Genomic DNA, 19076 nt, shown 5'->3' on the forward strand with positions numbered 1-19076 from the left:
ATGACTTTAAGCAACACTCTGAATTTGACTCAATTACCTGACACTCAGTTATCCGGTCAGTCAAAATCTCTACGCAACTGCCACTAGGTTCATACTAAAAACTTCAGAATCATTAAAAGTTGATAAATGAACAGTGCTATTAATCCATTCTAATAATAGCTGATTTCTGTTGAAGAATGATTTAGAGGCCAGCATCGCCATTCTTAGAAGTACTCCCTCCTTTTGTACATCTTGAACAGAGTATTTACATCTGAAACCAAAATACGTAAACAAATGATCATATAACATATTGTTTGCCGTTTACTGGTAACATGTAACTAATTATTTAATTTCTACTCCAAATTATGACCTTGATTAAACCTCTTGTATATGATGAAATGATGTTTGACAGAGGTGGAGTTTTGTGGCTTCAGTTGACTGGTTTGCATTTTTCATTCAGCTGCAGACTGTAACAAACTGCCGATCGTTGCTCAGCCGCCCCGAAAAGGACGCAGCACTGGGTCGCACCAGCAGCCTGCCCAGACACCTTGCAGTGAGCCCCTTAAAACTGAGGTACAACACCTAAAACCAGCCTGCTGTTATTTCTTTTGTGTATTTAGAGCTGAGGCTGACAATGTGAGTGGTTTGTTCATAGTGCACCTGTCGTCACACCTCCACGAAGACAAGCCGTTGTACAGAGGGCGCCTTCGAGGCTCTACAGAGCCCAATCGGGTGCAGTGTCACAAAATAACAACACAGCCAAGTACTGTGGACCAAACACCTGCATTGGGCCCGAGTTCATCGTTCGTTCTACTCATCCCAGCAAGTTTATTCAGCTGCCTGTCAGGTGTACGGTATGTAATCTTCATACAATATGTAGTACATGTAATTTAACTGTATTGTAAATGCTTAGTACAGAATTACAGTAACTTTTCCAGCCTGAAGTGTGAACCCAATCCTTACACACGTGTTCACTGTGTGGCACAAAAATTTTTACATAAAGAAGGTCAAATTGGCTGGCAAGACAAACAGCTGAATCAACAGAGTTTTGTATCTTTTAGTAGCTAGTTAAATATGGCTACAAAATCCCATAATTTTACAGTCAGTGGTTTGCTTTCTGCACATGGTTACACTCGTTACCAGTTATAGCTCTGTGAATAGTGTGCTGAGGGACTCATTTTTACTTGTATTAGATTGGGCATTGGTGATCATTAATCACACTTTCCCTGCCTTAGTACATCTTTCTTTCCTGAGTCCTGAGAGTGCGTATCTACTTATAGGGTGATTTGTCATGGACCATTTTTTGCTCTGAATACTTATGAAAGATGTTTAATGTCACCTGGTATGTCGCATGTTTGTTGCTTTTTTTAACCATGGTGTTTCAAGTTTACTATTTTCCAGTATGAGAAGTTGATTGGTTAACCTGGCATGTGATATTTATCCAAGTAATCAGAAACAGCTTTCACAAAATTATTCCCATTTCTCAGGTGCATACAGTACATCTTTATTGTGGTGAACAATGAATGACATAGTATATCAGTTGAGATCACATTTTTGTGCATTCAGTAGTTAAAGAAAATCCTGTGCTCTTATTAGTGATGTAACATGTATTTTAGTGTATGAAGAATTTCAGATATGACTCATTCCACATCATTAAGGTTTAATGTACAGTGGAGCCATGGAACATGAAACTAATTACAGTTCTTCTGAGCACAAAACTGCGCTGGTGGAGTATTTATGTCAGTGTGTTGAAAACAACATGGGTGTTGGGATTTTCCAATAACCGCAATTGGTAGTTATGAGTTTCACTTGCATTACAACAAGCCGTTAATGTTACATACTGTTTCTGTTGCTTGTAACCACAAGCTTCCTTCTCTTTGTTGGCAGCTAATGTTTTTGAAGGAAGCATCTTGTAAAAGAGTCCTGTTTGATCAGCATTATATGAGGCATCAGCAGTTAAATCTTTTTCTTCTGTTATCTTCCATATCTTGCTTACAAACTCATCAGATCCTTATTGTTAGCTGAGTGGCTTTCCCCAGTGACTGCCAGCTGCCAAATACCAAGTTGTTTCTTCCAGTTTGATAGCCAACCTTTGCTTGCTGCAAACAAGTTACTACTGCCAAGTCATTTGCTAAATGCAGCTTCTTTTTCATTTATAATGGAGCCACCGACTGGAATTCCTTTACTGCGTTGTTGTATGAGCCATCCTGAGACAGCTATGTCCAGTTTTTCATTCTCACTCTTTCGCAGAACCTTCCATTTTCCCAATTCACTATCCATTTGCACTGAGTGCTGTCAAATAACATCATCTTTCTTTTTGATGTCATAAATAGCTGCTTGTCCAACATTGAACTTAGCAGCAATGGCTTTCTGCGAAGAACCTTGATTTAACTTATCTAACGAGTTTCTGCTTGAGGTCTAGTGTTTCCTTTTGAAAGACATGATTCTGAACTGTAAAGAAAGTTACAATTTCAAATACATTATATAAAGCATTGTTTAACTGAGCACTGTTGTGCATGATAATTCATTGTGCATGCGTTTTTGGATATGCACCAGATTACTGAGAGGCCGGACTAATGAGAGCCGGATTAGTGAGAGTCTAGTGTGTTCTAGCTGATCCCTTCCGCTGAATAAATACTTCGTTTACTTTAGCTGCATTGCACTAAAAGATATTTGTTTTAGAGAGTGCAAAACATGCCAAATGGAGCTTGATGATATTTTTTTTTTGTGTGTTAACCCAATCTTAACCTTTATCCAGCTGTATCTCAAGAAATTTTTTCTATAGTTTATGTCCATTGATGTCTACTTCTGGTGCTTCACGAAGTCACTTGCAGCTAAAAAGAGAAAAAGAATACTATTATAAAAGATGTATGAAACCGTATTGTCTGTGTTCATTTTAATTAAACATACAGGATTCTTATCATATGGAAAACTGTTCATATTGCTGACTTTCTAGGTAGTAACAGCATTTTTTATAATTTCTCTTCATCTGTAATTCTACATGAGAACAATTTTTGCATTTTTCTGCTGTGGATGTTATGTTTAACAATATTTTTTTAAATTAAAGGTTCCTCAGAAGAGAAAGGTGATAGTAATTCTGCTTAATGGACAAAAACTTGAACTCATCTGTGACTCAAATGTGACAACAGCTGGCCAGGTTTTTGAGGTGAGCCTATTGCATCTAATGAATAGTTGCATATTGATGTTTGTGAGGTACAAATAAATGTGAGCATTTGTGACTATGTTATATTTCAAATTGTGTTAAAAGTGTGTTTTATGAACTTCAACATTATGTTAAATGTGATAGAAAGGAAGGAGAATTAAAATCTTCAGACTGAACACAACACTATAAAGAGAACTGAGAGCTTGTTATCAAAACATCTTTTTCACCATCGCAGTACAGGTCTGTGAGAGATTTCAAAGATAGTGGAAAAAATTGAAAAGAAATTATGTATTTAAAGTAAGTCATCTTGTGATAAGGAGACAGTCATCTTGTGATAAGAAACTTATTGTATTGTATTCTACTTTGTTCTATTCTATTCTGCAGGGTTGGCCATAAGTCGGTTGTCACTAGCAATCCTTAGACTTTGTTTCATTCAGTGCAGTGGAAGTCAGCTGTGATCATGACTAGTGTGTAGCACCCATAAGTCAGTTTGAGGTTATGTTGGTTGTTGTTACCTGAGATACAATAAATGGAAAGTTGGCTACAGAACATCGTGTATTTGTTTTGCAGACATGGTGGAACATTGCACTATAATTACAGTGATGTTTGTGATTTATTTGTGGAACATTTTCCAGACATCCAACCTCACTCTTCTTGATGAGGTATTTTCAAATTAAATTTAAGATTTAGAGAGACTGGCATACTCTAACAAGGAAGCTCCACTGCTGACCCAAAGTCTTTTACTACAGGCAAGAATCTTCAAGTTGTTGCATGATGTTTTATTGCAATCACCAAGCAAATCTCAAAGCAAATTGGCCAAGGAGTATGGAATAGCAAGAAAGAGATTGCCAAGGATTCAGAAAAAGCTGAATTGAGTGCATATAGGCCTAATTTAGTTCAAGGCCTAAATGAAGATGATCTGGAGAGACGTATGGAGTTCTCTGAGCTGTACACAAATCTGACTAGAAGCCAATCTTAAGTTTTACAAAAGCATTCCTTGGAGCAACAAAGTGCCTGTTAAGGTGAATTGCAGAATAAACAGACACAACTGTGTCTACAGAGATTCTATGGATCTCTGCAATGTGATGGAGTTAAACTTTCTTGGCATGGGTGTATATAGGCAAGGATTTTCAGCAGTGGGCTATTTGGGTCTTATTTTTTTAACAGTACTGTCAAATCTATAAATTATCTAGATATCGTCCTGTAGATATTATAACTGGAAAATAGTCAACTTTTTGAACACCTGCATCTGATAAAGGAAAAGTTTATATGACTGCTGCATTAGGGAGTTACTGTGAATGACATTCAAAATGAAATCATTGATGAATGTATTGTCATACAGGGTGCTGCTGAATGACCTCCATGATTCCCAGATATGCCATCTACTGTATGAGTTTTTCAGTCTGGGATGTACTAAAAAATGAAGTTTATTTCATCAAGATTCGTATTGTTGAATATTTGAAGGAACAAATTCTGTCAGAATTTAGAAACCTACATTACTGGAAAATTTGCAACAAAATTTGTAAATCAGTATTGAAGAGATGCAAGGTTTGCTTAGAACAGCATGGGAACCATTTTGAACACCTGTTGTAGGTTCGTCGAACTCTGCATTTATGTATGAATTGATAATAAATTTGTATTTTCATTTGTTTAGCATTACTGCATCATACATGTTTTTGGAAACTAACTTATGGCCCATCTGGTATATCCAGGTGTAGATACGAAAGCTTATAACATAATGCAGCAGAAAGATGCATTGTGGTGAAAATGTCAGTTCGCAACAAGGTATTTGTCAACCACACATTATACAAGGAACTGGCCATATAGCAGAGGTATTTCATACAATTACTAGCCAACCTCTTCTATGTTCCACTCACTAATGGAAGGAAGAAAAAGTAGTTCTGTGCTCTTGTATGTGACCTTATTCTTCTGTCTTGTCCTTATATTTCTCACACAAAATGCTGAATTATAGCAGTAGATCTGGTTTGCAATGATTTTAATTATGTGTTGGCCATTCAGTGGTGCAGTTAGTACTGTTCAGAACTATTTCACTGTCTGTCTCAATTACTGCTTCTTATTTGCACAAGAACAAAAATTTTGCAGTGATAAATTCCATTTGATTTTCTGGTCCTCAAGTTTGCCTGATATGAAACATTTGGAGCTCATCTGAATTGCCACTCACATACATTTTGTGATCTGTGTATAGATGTATATAGTCTGATTCATGAATGATGGCAGTTCACACAAGTCCAGGCATGGATGGGTTTCGAATTGCTGCCGGTTCCAAGTGACAGTTACAGTACGTGCGTACATGTGCTTTCCTCTCGAAAAAGTGTGTATCCTGCAAATTATGTCTCTCACTTGCTTATGTAGAATTTGTGACTTACCACTATTGTCAGAGATGACAAAGTGCAACAAATGGAATAAAATTCTCTAAATAACTTTCTACAATCAAGTTTAATGTTTTAGTTGTCTGCAAGACTCGTAGTAGAGCCCTCAGAACACCACTGAATGCTCATTGGCTGTCCAAGAATGTATGAAGTAAGTGCATAGAAGTGGCCTAAATGTGGCTGCCATCATTTGTGACTCCAACTACAACTCTGTCTACCATTGACAACATACCTAGTACTTGCATAAGGGGCAGTCATATGAAAATGAGACAGATGGAAAAAAAAGTAAGTAAACTGTTTATTATTTCACAAGTAATAACCATAACTGTTAACATACTTATCACACTGTGAGACAAGGTAAACAGTGCCTTCATGGAAAAGATTTGTGATTGCCCATGGAACCATGATTGTACCCAGGCATGCACCTCTTCAACCGAAGCAAATCAACAGCCATGAACTTCTTTCTTCAGGGCTCTAAAAAATGGAAATTGCATGAGGAGAGATCAGGACTGTGTGGAGGATATGTAAGAGCTTTCCAATGAAACTTCTGCAGCATTGTTAAAAGCACAGGCACACCAGCTCTTGGAAAATCATGATGACCCTTTTCTCTGAGTGCAAGTGCCCACTAGTGTCTGACTTTATGAAAGCCGGTGCTACAGTTAACGCACAGCTGTATGTGAACACTTCACAAAAACTGAAGCACATCATCAACACCAAATGCCCAGAAATGTTGACAGATGGCATAATTTTGTTAATGGTTAATGCCTGCCCACATGTTGCCAAGAGTGTTTTGACTACACAGCAGACGTTTCACCGGGAAGCCCTTAAATTTCTTCCACATAGTCTCAATCTCTCCCCATGCGATTTCCATATTTGTAGAGCTCTGAAGAAAGATATTTGTGGTTGTGATTTGCTTCAGATGAACGGGTTTCTGCCTAGATACAATCATGGTTCCATAGGCAACTGCAAACTTTTCTCCATCAAGCTATTGACCATCTTCTCTCACAGTAGGATAAATGTATTAACAGTTACAGCAATTACTTCTGAAATGATAAACATTTTACAAACTTTTTTTCCATCTGTCTGTTTTTCATTTGACTGTCCCTTATAAAGTCTGCTGTCTGCCTGATGAATAAAAATTCAAAGTTCTCTTCACTCATTTTCCCTCTGAAATAATTCATACTTTATTATGCTTATCCTGTGTTGTTACCATGTGCTTCATTATTCTTATTTAAATCCATGACATGATGAATTGTAACTGTTTTGCATATTGAATGCGAACCATTTTGTTATTAAATGATTGGTCATAATGGTTAATTTATGTGTGATGTAAACAAACAAAAAAAAACCAGTTAAATTGTTAGAATGATATTTTAACATAAGAGCAATCACTGATACTGATGGAAATTTCCAACAGTTTTTTGCTGTATTTCAGATTAAAAGTTTTGGCTTGTGAAGTTGTTTTCAGTCTAAATATAATTTTATACTTTTCCTTAGGCTGTGGTGCGAAGTGAGAAATTAAGAGAGAACTTCACTCTAGGGCTGGCTGCTTTGCTAGGTGGAGACTTTGTTTTTCTGGAGAAAAACACACACCTTCGGAAAGTTGCCCCTCCAGCTTGGGGAAGAGATTCCCTTCCATCATGCAGCCTTACACTATACCTGCGCATAAAATTTTTCTTACCAAGCCTCCGGGGGATCAGGTAATTCAATGTTATCCTCCTGTGAAACTATTTTGTATTGTCATATGAAATATTTATCTGAAGGAAATGTATAGAGACTGTTTATGATGAAACACTACTAATTAATTCTTTGGTTAACAGTAGTCCAGTATTTACTATTCACTCCATGGCTTTTCCTATCACTCATTTGATTGTTATCATTTTACATCCATAGCAATAACACTGGTCAACACTCATTTTCTTGCCAAGGATATTTGAGTGGCTTTAGGATGGGTTAGTGGTGCTGAGGATGAATATAGCAACCATTTATGCAGTTTGGCTCTAGTTTTTGAGATAATGCATGATTTATTCAAAAAATTAGAAAAAATTGCTAATACGGAACTCGAGCGCTACAAACTACAATGAAAAAAGAAAATAATCTTTATAAATAGCTTCTATGAAAACCTGATAGGCATTTGTCCATGTATAAAACATAATTGAAAAGTTTCTCTATAAGTATATCATTTTCCGTCCATGACGAACCGCTTCCTGCACGCTTTCCTTTTATAGGTCTCTTCAGAACAGTCACGTTGCAGATTCCAGCAATAATCTGCCATCATATGCCTGTCCCATCTTCCTTTATATCTTTCCTCTATTCCTTTCATATCTTAATGGAACCGCTCTCCTTGTTCCTCACTGAAATCACCTAGATTACGAGGAAATCGATCCAAGTGGCTGTGAAGGAAGTGCAATTTTATGCTCATGTTAGCTCCTAAGTTTTGAAAGTTAGTGAGCATGTTTTTGACCAGTTCCTCATAATTGGGAGCTTTATGATTGCCCAAAAAACATTTTACAACAGTGACAAAACTGTTCCAGGCCGATGCTTCAGTGACAGTCATGACACTTGTAAAATTGGTATCGTTGATGAGCCTGCGAATTTGAGGACCATCAAATATTCCTGCCTTAAGTTTTTCACTACTGAGTCCAGGGAACGTATTGCAGATGTATGTGAAGCAATTACCATTTCTGTCTAAAGCTTTGGTGAATTGCTTCATTAGTCCTAACTTAATATGTAATGGTGGAAGAACAATCTTGTCCCTACTAACCAGAGGTTCATTAATGATGTTTGCTTCACCAACAGCCATATGTTCCCTTGGAGGCCATGTTTTCTGCTTCCAATGTTCGTGCTTTGCCCTACCATCCCACATGCAGATAAAACATGGGTGCTTTGTGTATCCACTTTGTTGTCCAAGCAAGAAGTTCACCATTTTCAAATCAACACAAATCAACCACTGGTGCTGCATATACTGAATTTTCTGCAGAACCATCTTGATGTTAGCATATGCTTCACAAAGTTTTGTTGAGTGGGCAATTGGAATAGATGCGTAACGATTGCCATTGTGTAGGAGAACACATTTTAAACTTCTAGTGGAACTGTCTATGAAGAGATGCCAGTCCTATATTCCGGCAGCCCCAATTCAAGTAAAAGTCCAGGTATATTGCTGCAATACACTATAACCTCTTCTTGGTTGAAGTATGGAAGAAGGTTTTCTTCTCTCGTCCGGTAAGGTGTTATTTTAACACTTGGATGAAGACAGTTCTTTTCCTTAAGCCTGGATGCTAAGAGTTCTGATGCTTGCTTTGAAAGATTGAGTTCTCGTATCAAGTCACTGAGCTCCTTCTGGTCGAACTGCTGGGGTTGTGTCTCACGTCCTTCGTATTCCAAACCACTACTTGTACATTCCTCGCCGTGCACATCGTCATCTGATGATGTTAGCGTGGGTAATGTTGTGAAGGTTGGTACAGGAACATCGTTGCTGTGCACCACCGGTCTTCTTGCTGACTCCAAATCGGGATATTCCCACTTTCGTTTTTTGAACCTATTAAAACCTTTCATATTAACAATGCAAAAATAGCAATCATCTGTATGGTTCTTCTGCTCTCGCCATACCATAGGCACTCCGAAGTTTAAGCTTTTCCTTTTTCGTTTTGTCCACTGCCGTAAGCACTCCACACAGCATTTACAAACTTTATGGGGTGCCCACGCCTTGTCTTGATCTCCAAGTTTAATTCCGAAATATGCCAGATATGCTTCCTTCACAAAAGGAGTGATATTCTTCCTGTTCTTTTGAAGAACGTATTCACCACAAATGTAGCAGAACTCATCTGGATGGTTCACGCAAAGACGGCGTGAAGAACTCATGTTTTCCTAAAACAAAATTGCACAAATACTACATATTATGCAGAACTTTCTTGTATTTGCATGTCAATTACATCCAACAAACATAATTAATTGTTTTGTGTGAAATGAATACTCACCTCTTATTTGCTACGTCACGATGAAAAGGTTCTATCTCCTTGAAGCTGCACTGCACATGTGTGTGACTTTCGACCATCGCCATTTTTCTTGTTTACACTGAACGCTACCTATCGGCTGTTGCGGTGATTACCTCGGCCAACAAATGGATGTCGAGTACTGCCGAATTCAAATCTGCACAACCCTCAATATCTTCAACACACGCACCGCACAACAGGACTGAACACATGCTGACAGTGTGATGTTTGCATGATGTAATCCTCAACCACACAGATGCACTCCCTGAGCACAATTGTTTAATAAAGATAGTACAATATCACTAATTAAAAAACAGGTAGCAAATACATTACACCATATATGGACCCTGCTGTCGATATTATCCACATGAAACTCTCATTTCCACAAATAACCTATATCTCAAAAACCAGAGCCAATTTGGAAAAAGTACAAATATACTCGGAATGAGTATCATAACAATATCCCATTTTCGTTCAAACTTCCCTGGCAACGAAAAAAAAATTTTATTTTGTAGAGCTGTGTAATAGAACCTGTAATGAACTGTTCCGCAGTGTTTTGGTGGTCATACAAATTATATTTTTAGCAGGGGCAGCTAGAATAATTAGTATTCCTTCATATTTAGTTTGATTAACATTAATGCTATGCGTATTTACAATATTTTATGTAATTTAGCAACAACTACCACAACATGTATTTCATAAGTGAAATTATGAGAAAGTTTCAGAGAATCAACCATGTTATAGACTTCTGTGTTTGTACTATGCTAATCTCGGTCGTACATTGCTACTTTTGTTTTCTATGGTCCTGACCGGAATAAGAAATTACTAACTGGAAGTGGAAGTATGTACATACAGCATGTTTCACAAGGGGCATAGTGTCTATGAAAAGAAATAACTTGGGCACATTGAGTGACAAAAAGATTTTGGGGAGAGGTCTCTTTATTGGAACTCCATAAAAAATAGATACAGAACTGTAAAATTTAGTTCCAAGTGCCTATGATAGGTGGCTCTGGATGCAGTCATATGAAACAATGGAAGAGTGATGTCTATTGCAGTTATTCACCATAATCTAAGGATATCCATTAATGAATTCGTTTGCATCAGTTCAGTGTTCTACAAAGTGCACGTATTGAAAAACATTTGGTGTGAACATGTAGCATTTTGTAGGACAGATGCACCACTCTTTATTCACTCATTTCACATCCACATGACTTGCTCACAATATAAATGAATATCGTAAATAAATATAGCTTCATTCTTGAACTGTTTGCAGTGATAACAGCATCCCATGCCATAATTAGTAACACTTGGAACTAATCCTTTTATATCCAAGTATATATGCTGTTCCAACATTTTGTTGGGAAGGGACCAACAACTTAGATTTGATAATTCTGTCTATAAATATGTCAAAAGCTTTCTCTAAGCTTTTGACAACGTTAACTGGAATACTCTCTTTCAAATTCTGAAGGTGGCAGGGGTAAAATACAAGGAGCGAAAGGCTATTTACAGTTTGTACAGAAACCAGATGGCAGTTATAAGAGTCGAGGGGCATGAAAGGGAAGCAGTGGTTGGGAAAGGAGTGAGACAGGGTTGTAGCCTCTCCCTGATGTTATTCAATCTGTATATTGAACAAGCAGTAAAGGAAACAAAAGAAAAATTCAGAGTAGGTATTGCAATTCATGGAGAAGAAGTAAAAACTTTGAGGTTCGCTGATGACATTGTAATTCTGTCAGAGACAGCAAAGGATTTGGAAGAGCAGCTGAACGGAATGGACAGTGTCCTGAAAGGAGGATATAAGATGAACATCAACAAAAGCAAAACGAAGATAATGGAATGTAGTCAAATTAAATCGGGTGATGCTGAGGGGATTAGATTAGGAAATGAGACACTTAAAGTAGTAAAGGAGTTTTGCTATTTAGGGAGTAAAATAACTGATGATGGTCGAAGTAGAGAGGATATAAAATGTAGACTGGCAATGGCAAGGAAATTGTTTCTGAAGAAGAGAAATTTGTTAACATCGAGTATAGATTTAAGTGTCAGGAAGTCGTTTCTGAAAGTATTTGTATGGAGTGTAGCCATGTATGGAAGTGAAACATGGACGATAAATAGTTTGGATAAGAAGAGAATAGTAGCTTTTGAAATGTGGTGCTACAGAAGAATGCTGAAGATAAGGTGGGTAGATCACGTAACTAATGAGGAGGTATTGAATAGGATTGGGGAGAAGAGAAGTTTGTGGCACAACTTGACTAGAAGAAGGGATTGGTTGGTAGGACATGTTTTGAGGCATCAAGGTATCACAAATTTAGCATTGGAGGGCAGCGTGGAGGGTAAAAATCGTAGAGGGAGACCAAGAGATGAATACACTAAGCAGATTCAGAATGATGTAGGTTGCAGTAGGTACTGGGAGATGAAGAAGCTTGCACAGGATAGAGTAGCATGGAGAGCTGCATCAAACCAGTCTCAGGACTGAAGACCACAACAACAACAACTATAAATATGTCACGGCCGGGTGTATTTTATATTGGTGACTAGTTTTGAATGCAGCCATTTATTTTCAAATCACACGTACAGAACATTGCACTATTAGGAAAACATGTAATGAAATAACATTATCATGATATAACTTGAACAGTTCTTAATAGCACAATTAACATTTTAACATTTTATGATTTTAACATACCTGCTGTAAAGTGCTTACCGATGCAAAACATCACCGACATACTCGGTTAACATAACACAGTCATATAACAGATGCGGTGATAAACACATGACAGCATGATACTTTCAGCAAATGAAATAGTACTAACTGCAGGTACTACAAACAAGTTCACATCAACTCAACAGGTGTCACTAGTTTCATTACATTGTGACTCAAACATACTATTGGCCACGGACAATGTGCGTAGGTAGAGAGCAGAAAAGTAGCGACACCTGTTGATTTGATGGGAACTTGTTTGCAGTACACACAGTCAGTACTGTTTCCCCTATCAAAAGTATCATGCTGTAATATGATTACCACCACGTCTGTTGCCCAAGTATGTCAGTGATGTTTTGCACTGATAAGCATCTAACAGCAGGTATGTTAAAATCAAAAAATGTTAACTGTACTATGAAGAACTGTTTTAGTTATATCATGTTAATGTTGTTTCATTACATGTTTTCCTAATACTGTAATGTTGTGCAGAGCTGGTTTGAAAATGAATGGCTATGTGCAATGCTAGTCACTTGTATAATATACACAAAACTGTGACAGAAATTTTGAATGAAGAATGACATTTTATAGCCACTTTTTATGACATTCCCAAAAGGACTTCACTTTGTGCAACCATCTATCATTTATCATTACCATTTATTTTATTTCATAGTTGGTGATATCTTTGTGAGACATGCTGTAAAGTATCTCCTTGTAGTTTGTGTGAAATTATATTACTTAAGAATTAGAACTGTTTTCTAATTTCTAACATTTGCAGTTGAAACTGAGGTAGCAATCTTTCACAAAATGCAGCTTGACTGCTTTGGACATTATGTATAAATCCTTCCAGGGATCTTGAGGTATGCAGAGTGTAACAGATATAGGTGCAGACATTTCTGCTTGTGACTGAAGACTGTGTACTGAACAACATTACATCAGTGTTTACTTTATTTGCAGACTAATAATTAAACCATTAGGAGCAGTACTTGTTTAGCAAGAGCATGCCATTAACTTTGGATAAAATAATTTCGGGTATTTGGCCACATCATTATAAACTACTAAAACAACTAAGTTGCTGACATTTCAACCGATCTACTGCAGTCCTCTTCAGGGTTGAGTCAGTTGAAACATCAGCAATTTGGTTGTTTTAGTAGCATACAATGACTCAACCCAATACTCAAAATTGTTTAATCCAAAATGACATTGCTTGTGGAAGCCTACAGACTTGTGCAAGCCATTAATGCTTATTTTCACTTGAACAGCACATTAGGTATTGGGAGTGTAGACACATGGACACAAAATGGTATGTCTGTACCTAAAGGCTTAGTCCTCTTAGTGGTCCAGTTAAATGAAGAAAGCATCAAGTCATAAAGTTTGTGACATGTTTGTGGAAAGACTGTTCGATGCAGAGAAAAAACAACCAACACACTGGTGTGTGTACATATTAAGGTACCACAGATGAAAGTATCTGCACTTATACCTATTACATCCTGTATATTATTTTTCATATTGCTTCACAGTACATTATAAAAATAATGGTTGTCATATGAAGTTCAAAATGGAAGCTGGAGAGTATTAGTAAATAAGAAAACCTTCAATATGCTGCTAGCAGATATGTAACTATTGTGAAACTTCTCAATAACAACTCATTGGGGGGGGGGGGGGGGAGGTCTGGAGAGAGGATAAATAACTTTTACAAGGAAATCAGAAAATTGAAAATCAAGGATGGAATAACGACAATATTATGAAAAGGATTGATTGCTATTCACCATTTAGAGGAGATGTTGAGTGGTAGACAGGTATGACAAAAAGACTGCTATACATTTAAGCTTTTGGCCAAAGGCCTGCTTCTAAAGTAGAAAACACACACATATCCATGCAAGCATAACTGCCACCCATATGACTGCTGTCTCTTGCCACTGAGGCCAGATTGCAAGTAACTGCACTTGGTGGGAGAACTAATCCATTGGTGGTGGGGGCAAGGAGGAGGCTGGGCTGGGAAGGTGGGAGGGATAGCACGATAGGAAATAGGGGTAGGGAAGGGTGTGGTGTTGTTTGTTGGAGCATGCAGGGACATTTTGGGGATGGGGTGGGACAGCTAGGTGCACCAAATACTCCAGTCCAGTCCAGACATCACCTATCCCCTCCAAGGTAGGACTAACTGTAAAAGCAGTCTTGTGATCTACAAACTAAGCTGCTTTCTACATAGGAATGACAATCAACAAGCTGTCTGCCCACATGAGCAGCCACTGACAAACTGTGGCCAAGCTAGACACCCAGTTGCTGAACACGCTGCCCAACACAAAGTTCATCCCTACTCTCACTCAAGCACTGCACAGCTTTCTCCTCCACCAACACACCAGCTAGTTTCTTTTTGCCATCTCCACCACTTCTCTCCTTTTTTCTTCCTTCCTGCTACCGACCCTCCAGTACCCCTTAAATCTCCTGCACCTAGCAGCTCTACTGTGTCCCCACCACATCCCTACATGCTTCCACAAACAGCACTACATGCTCTCCCATCCGTATCTCCTATCCTGCTATTCCTCCCCCATCCCTGCCCCCCCTCGCCCTTAACCCCCTCTCCCCCCACACATGGATTGTGTCTCCCATCAGGCACAGTTACTCTATGTTTGGCCTCAGTGGCCAGAGACAGTGGCCACAATTGTGTGAGTTGTGCTTGCATGAATGTGCATGTGTTTGCTACTTTACAAGAAGGCCTTTAGGCTGAAACATAAAATGTATAGCGGTCTTCTTTTTGTGCCTTACACTAGGGTATGACGTAAATGCATGGGTGATCAAATAAAATTTTCTTTTGCAGGAGCTGGTCAATGAAGCATATGCTGTACTTGCAGCTTCGAAGAAATCTCCTTGAGCAGCAATTAGTTTGTGACCTGAAGACTCACATCTCTATGGCAGGACTTGCACTGCAGGCAGAATTTGGAGATTACACACAGCAGGTACAGTATGATTTTTAAAGATATATTTATTGCTACTATAGTGCATATACACAGTGCTGTCCACAATTTCCTGTGCTAAGGCAATAACTAATTCAAAATCAAAGGCCTAAGAATTCTGAATCTGTATTTCCTCAAAATTGCATTCATTTGATGCAATCCATTGCTTAACACAAGTTTACGATCCCACCATGTGCTTACATGGATCATCCTTATGATTTGTGTTGAATTGGATGATGTAGTGATGGAGACTTGCGTTTCAGCAAGTTACATTATTATTATTATTATTATTATTATTTCTTTCTTGTCTCAGACGTTATGTCTGGTTAAAAATGGAAGGTGACGCGGATCTTGATCAAGCGTGACTTCCTTTTAACTGTATGGTATACGTTACATTGCATTTAGGAACTTTTGGGTAATTGAACAAGTGTCAATAATTACAGATTTCTGTAGTTGTATATATAAGTTTGGATGTAGCTGTATTGCATTGATGTACTGGTGGATATTATTATTATTATTATTATTATTACCTTTATTACCAATTCTATGTCATTCACCAGCCACAGCTAGACAGAGAGTGTCAAGATACAACATTATCAAAATACATGCATACAGCTCTACTATGATAGTAATTTCATACTGCAAGACATATTTAAGTTATAAATTAGATTTCAATAATATCACAACTATAGAATAGATAAAAGTACATAATGAAATTAAATATAACGTTTGCTGTTGGAGTCACATAACTGAGCTGCAGCTCAAGTAAGCACTATGCTATTACTAGAGAAGAATTCTTCAATACTGTAGAAGGGTTGCTCTTTTAGCTTACACAGAATAGTAGCTTTAAACTGCTCCCATGCTAAAGATGGAATGTGATCAGGTAGAGCATTAATCAATTTTAGGGCCACTATTGGGAAGCTGTTTTGTGTCTTTGCTAATCAACACTTTGGCGTGTTGATACAGTCTTTGTCGCGAGTGCTGTATTTCTGGACTTCATTTCTCTTTCTGTAAATATCATGGTTTCTCTTTATGTGGAAGAGGCAGTTCAATATATACTGACTGTAAACAGTCAGAATTCCTAACCTGGTGAAAACTGGTTTACAGTGGTCTGTTTTTTTTTTGCTTGAAGTAATGATCCTCATTGCTTTCTTTTGCAGTAAAAGCACATTCTTGCAGTCTGCAGAATGGCCCCACAACAACAGCCCAAAAATGATGTGGCTGTGGAACATTGCATAGTACACAGTTAGAAGGTACTGTTCTGGTACTATACTTTTCAGTTTCCTCAAGAGGTGCAGCTGATTAATTGCTCCTGGGTAAGCTGAGGCATCTGTGTAATTGGGGAAAGATCAGAAAATCTGGGCAAACTCATCTGAATCAAGATAACAAGTATTTTAACATTTTGTGTGAATTCTATATGTACTGCTCTACCTGGAGACATAAATTCTTTGTGAAGTACGTCAGTTACCCAAGAACATTATCAATATGATCTTCCTCATCAAATTCTGAAAGTCTTCTCTATTGACTTATAAGTGTTAAATTTTTCAATCTTGAAGTGTTTCACCAGCCCATTCAGGATTTTCACTAGTGATAATCTTGTGTAAAATTTCTCATTACTGTCAGTTGTGGATAGTGGTCCTGACAAGACTCAACTTGACGATACATGTGCTCCGAAGTCTGACCATGTTGAGAAAATGTTACACACAGGTTCAGTCTGTTTGGATCTTAATTCAAGATCTGTGAAACTAATGATATGGTTGTGTGTAGCATTTTTTCTGTCATCTGTATCATTGCCTTAGGTACCACTTTTAAATCTTCTTTCATTGATGTTGTTTTGGCATGATCTGTTGGTTAACAACTGCATTTGTGTTTCTTCAATGTTTACTGGTGCTTACAAAACTGCTTGTGACATGCAAAAATGATTTTTAGTGCAGTGTTGACTCACCACACACCTTGCAAATCGACTGAAATATCATGGCAGAGGTCATTCAACAAAAGAATTCTTTTAATGTGCTTAATTGATTTTTATTTGGTCCTGTTAAATTACATTATGTGCAAAGCTTATACTGTAATATTATGACTGGTTGAAATATAGAACATTGTATGGGTAAAAAAAGAAGAAAAGAAAACAATACTGTAAACCGTATAGATACAAGGTAAACAAAATTACATCTACATCTACAGGGATACACTGCAAATCACATTTAAGTGCCTGGCAGAGGGTTCAGTGAACCACCTTCACAATTCTCTATTATTCCAATATCGTATAGTGCGCAGAAAGAATGAACACCTCTATCCCCCCAGGGGGTTCACAACTCTTTTGTGGATACGCGCGTGGCGAGCTTGGGGCCCGAAGCTATTGCAGCCTTCCTTCTTTCCAGGGCTGCATTTCCTTCCCCTTCCCCTCCTTTCCTCTCCTTGCTCCTTCCCCCTCGCCCTCTCCTCTCCCTCTCTTGGTGTCCTTGCTTATGTTGGCCCCCACTATCCTCCTGGTTATGTTGGTTTTGCAATTTAGCTTTATTGCGTAATCACCTCCTCCTTTTGGCATTCCCTGGTCCCCCTCTGGGGTTTGACCTCCATTACTAAATTTCTCTTCCATAGTGTGAGCCATTTGGGGAAGAGCACCTTACCTAGTGTCTCCAACGTGTGCCCTCCTAGTTCGTTCCACCTTTTCTTTCATGTCGTTGTCTGCCATTGATCTTTCTCTTTCTTCTCCCTCTCTCCTCTTTTCATTACACTGGTCACCACATGACGACCTTTGTGATAGTGACCATTTCCCATTGATTCTCTCTCTCCCTTCCCACTCCCCGATGGACAGGTTACCTCGTTGGTCTTTCCAATGTGCCGATTGGCCGCTATACACTGCACAGGTCGTGTTTTCTCCCTCTTTGTCGGGTTGTATTGATGACGTCCTACGTGACCTGTCTGATGCGATTGTTCATGCTGCTAGCCTTGCTGTACCGCGCTCATCTGGACCATTTCGTTGCCGGCAAGTCCCGTGCTGGAGTACAGCCATTGCCATTGCCATCCGTGATCACCGTTGCGCTTTGCAACACCTTAAGAGGCACCCATCCGTTGCCAGCCTTATTACCTTTAAATGGCTTCGTGCTAAAGCCTGTTATTTAATGAAACAGAGCAAACGGATATGTTGGGAATGATTTGTTTCTTCCCTCAGTTCTGCTGTCCCTATGTCACGGGTATGGGCTACACTTTGCTCTCTCCAAGGTTGCCATCGGCTGTCCACCCTCCCAGGCCTTCACCTCCCAGATGGCCTTTGTACGGACCCGTTAATTCTTGCGGAACATCTTGCGATGCATTTTGCAGTGGCATCAGCATCAGCCTCCTATCCAGCTGCTTTCCTTCACCGGAAACCTCGTGCTGAAGCTTCCACCTTATGTTTTATCCCTTGTCAGTCAAAATCTTACAACGAACCTTTACTGAATGGGAATTTCTTTCTGCACTTTCTTCTTCTCATGATACGGCCCCTGGCCCAGACTCCATTCATAACCAACTGCTTCAACATCTCAGTGCTCCACAACAGCAACATCTTCTCCAGGTGTCGCAAGGCCTATGACACGGCTTGGCGCCATCACATCTTACTTACACTTCATCAGTGGGGTCTTCGGGGCCCACTCCCGATTTTTATCCGCCAGTTCCTGTTCCATCAGTCATTCATGGACCCTCTCACATGGGTTTCAATTCTCTCTTTTAAAATCGTGAGTGGTCCACTTCTGTCGCCGTACTATGATCCACCCTGATCCACAGCTCTATCTTGATGCACGATTGCCTGTGGCCCCACAGTTTCATTTCCTGGGTCTTCTTTTTGACAACAAGCTCACTTGGCTGCCCCATATCAGACTTCTGAAGGTAGGGTGTTTCCATAAACACAATGTCCTTCACTTCCTT

The 19076-nt window shown here is 38.7% G+C and overlaps 1 protein-coding gene across 1 annotated transcript in view; it reads left to right on the top strand.

Annotated features, from left to right (window-relative positions):
- The window catches only part of LOC124710084 (tyrosine-protein phosphatase non-receptor type 13-like), a 242409-nt gene that overhangs the window by 107163 nt on the left and 116170 nt on the right, over positions 1-19076 (top strand). The window contains exons 3-7 of the mRNA XM_047240895.1: positions 440-552; positions 635-833; positions 3047-3145; positions 7030-7232; positions 15035-15173. Of these exons, the coding sequence (XP_047096851.1) occupies positions 440-552; positions 635-833; positions 3047-3145; positions 7030-7232; positions 15035-15173 (753 nt within the window). The remainder of the gene's footprint in view (positions 1-439; positions 553-634; positions 834-3046; positions 3146-7029; positions 7233-15034; positions 15174-19076) is intronic.

Source organism: Schistocerca piceifrons, chromosome 1, assembly GCF_021461385.2.
Source record: "Schistocerca piceifrons isolate TAMUIC-IGC-003096 chromosome 1, iqSchPice1.1, whole genome shotgun sequence".
Lineage (NCBI taxonomy): Eukaryota > Metazoa > Arthropoda > Insecta > Orthoptera > Acrididae > Schistocerca > Schistocerca piceifrons.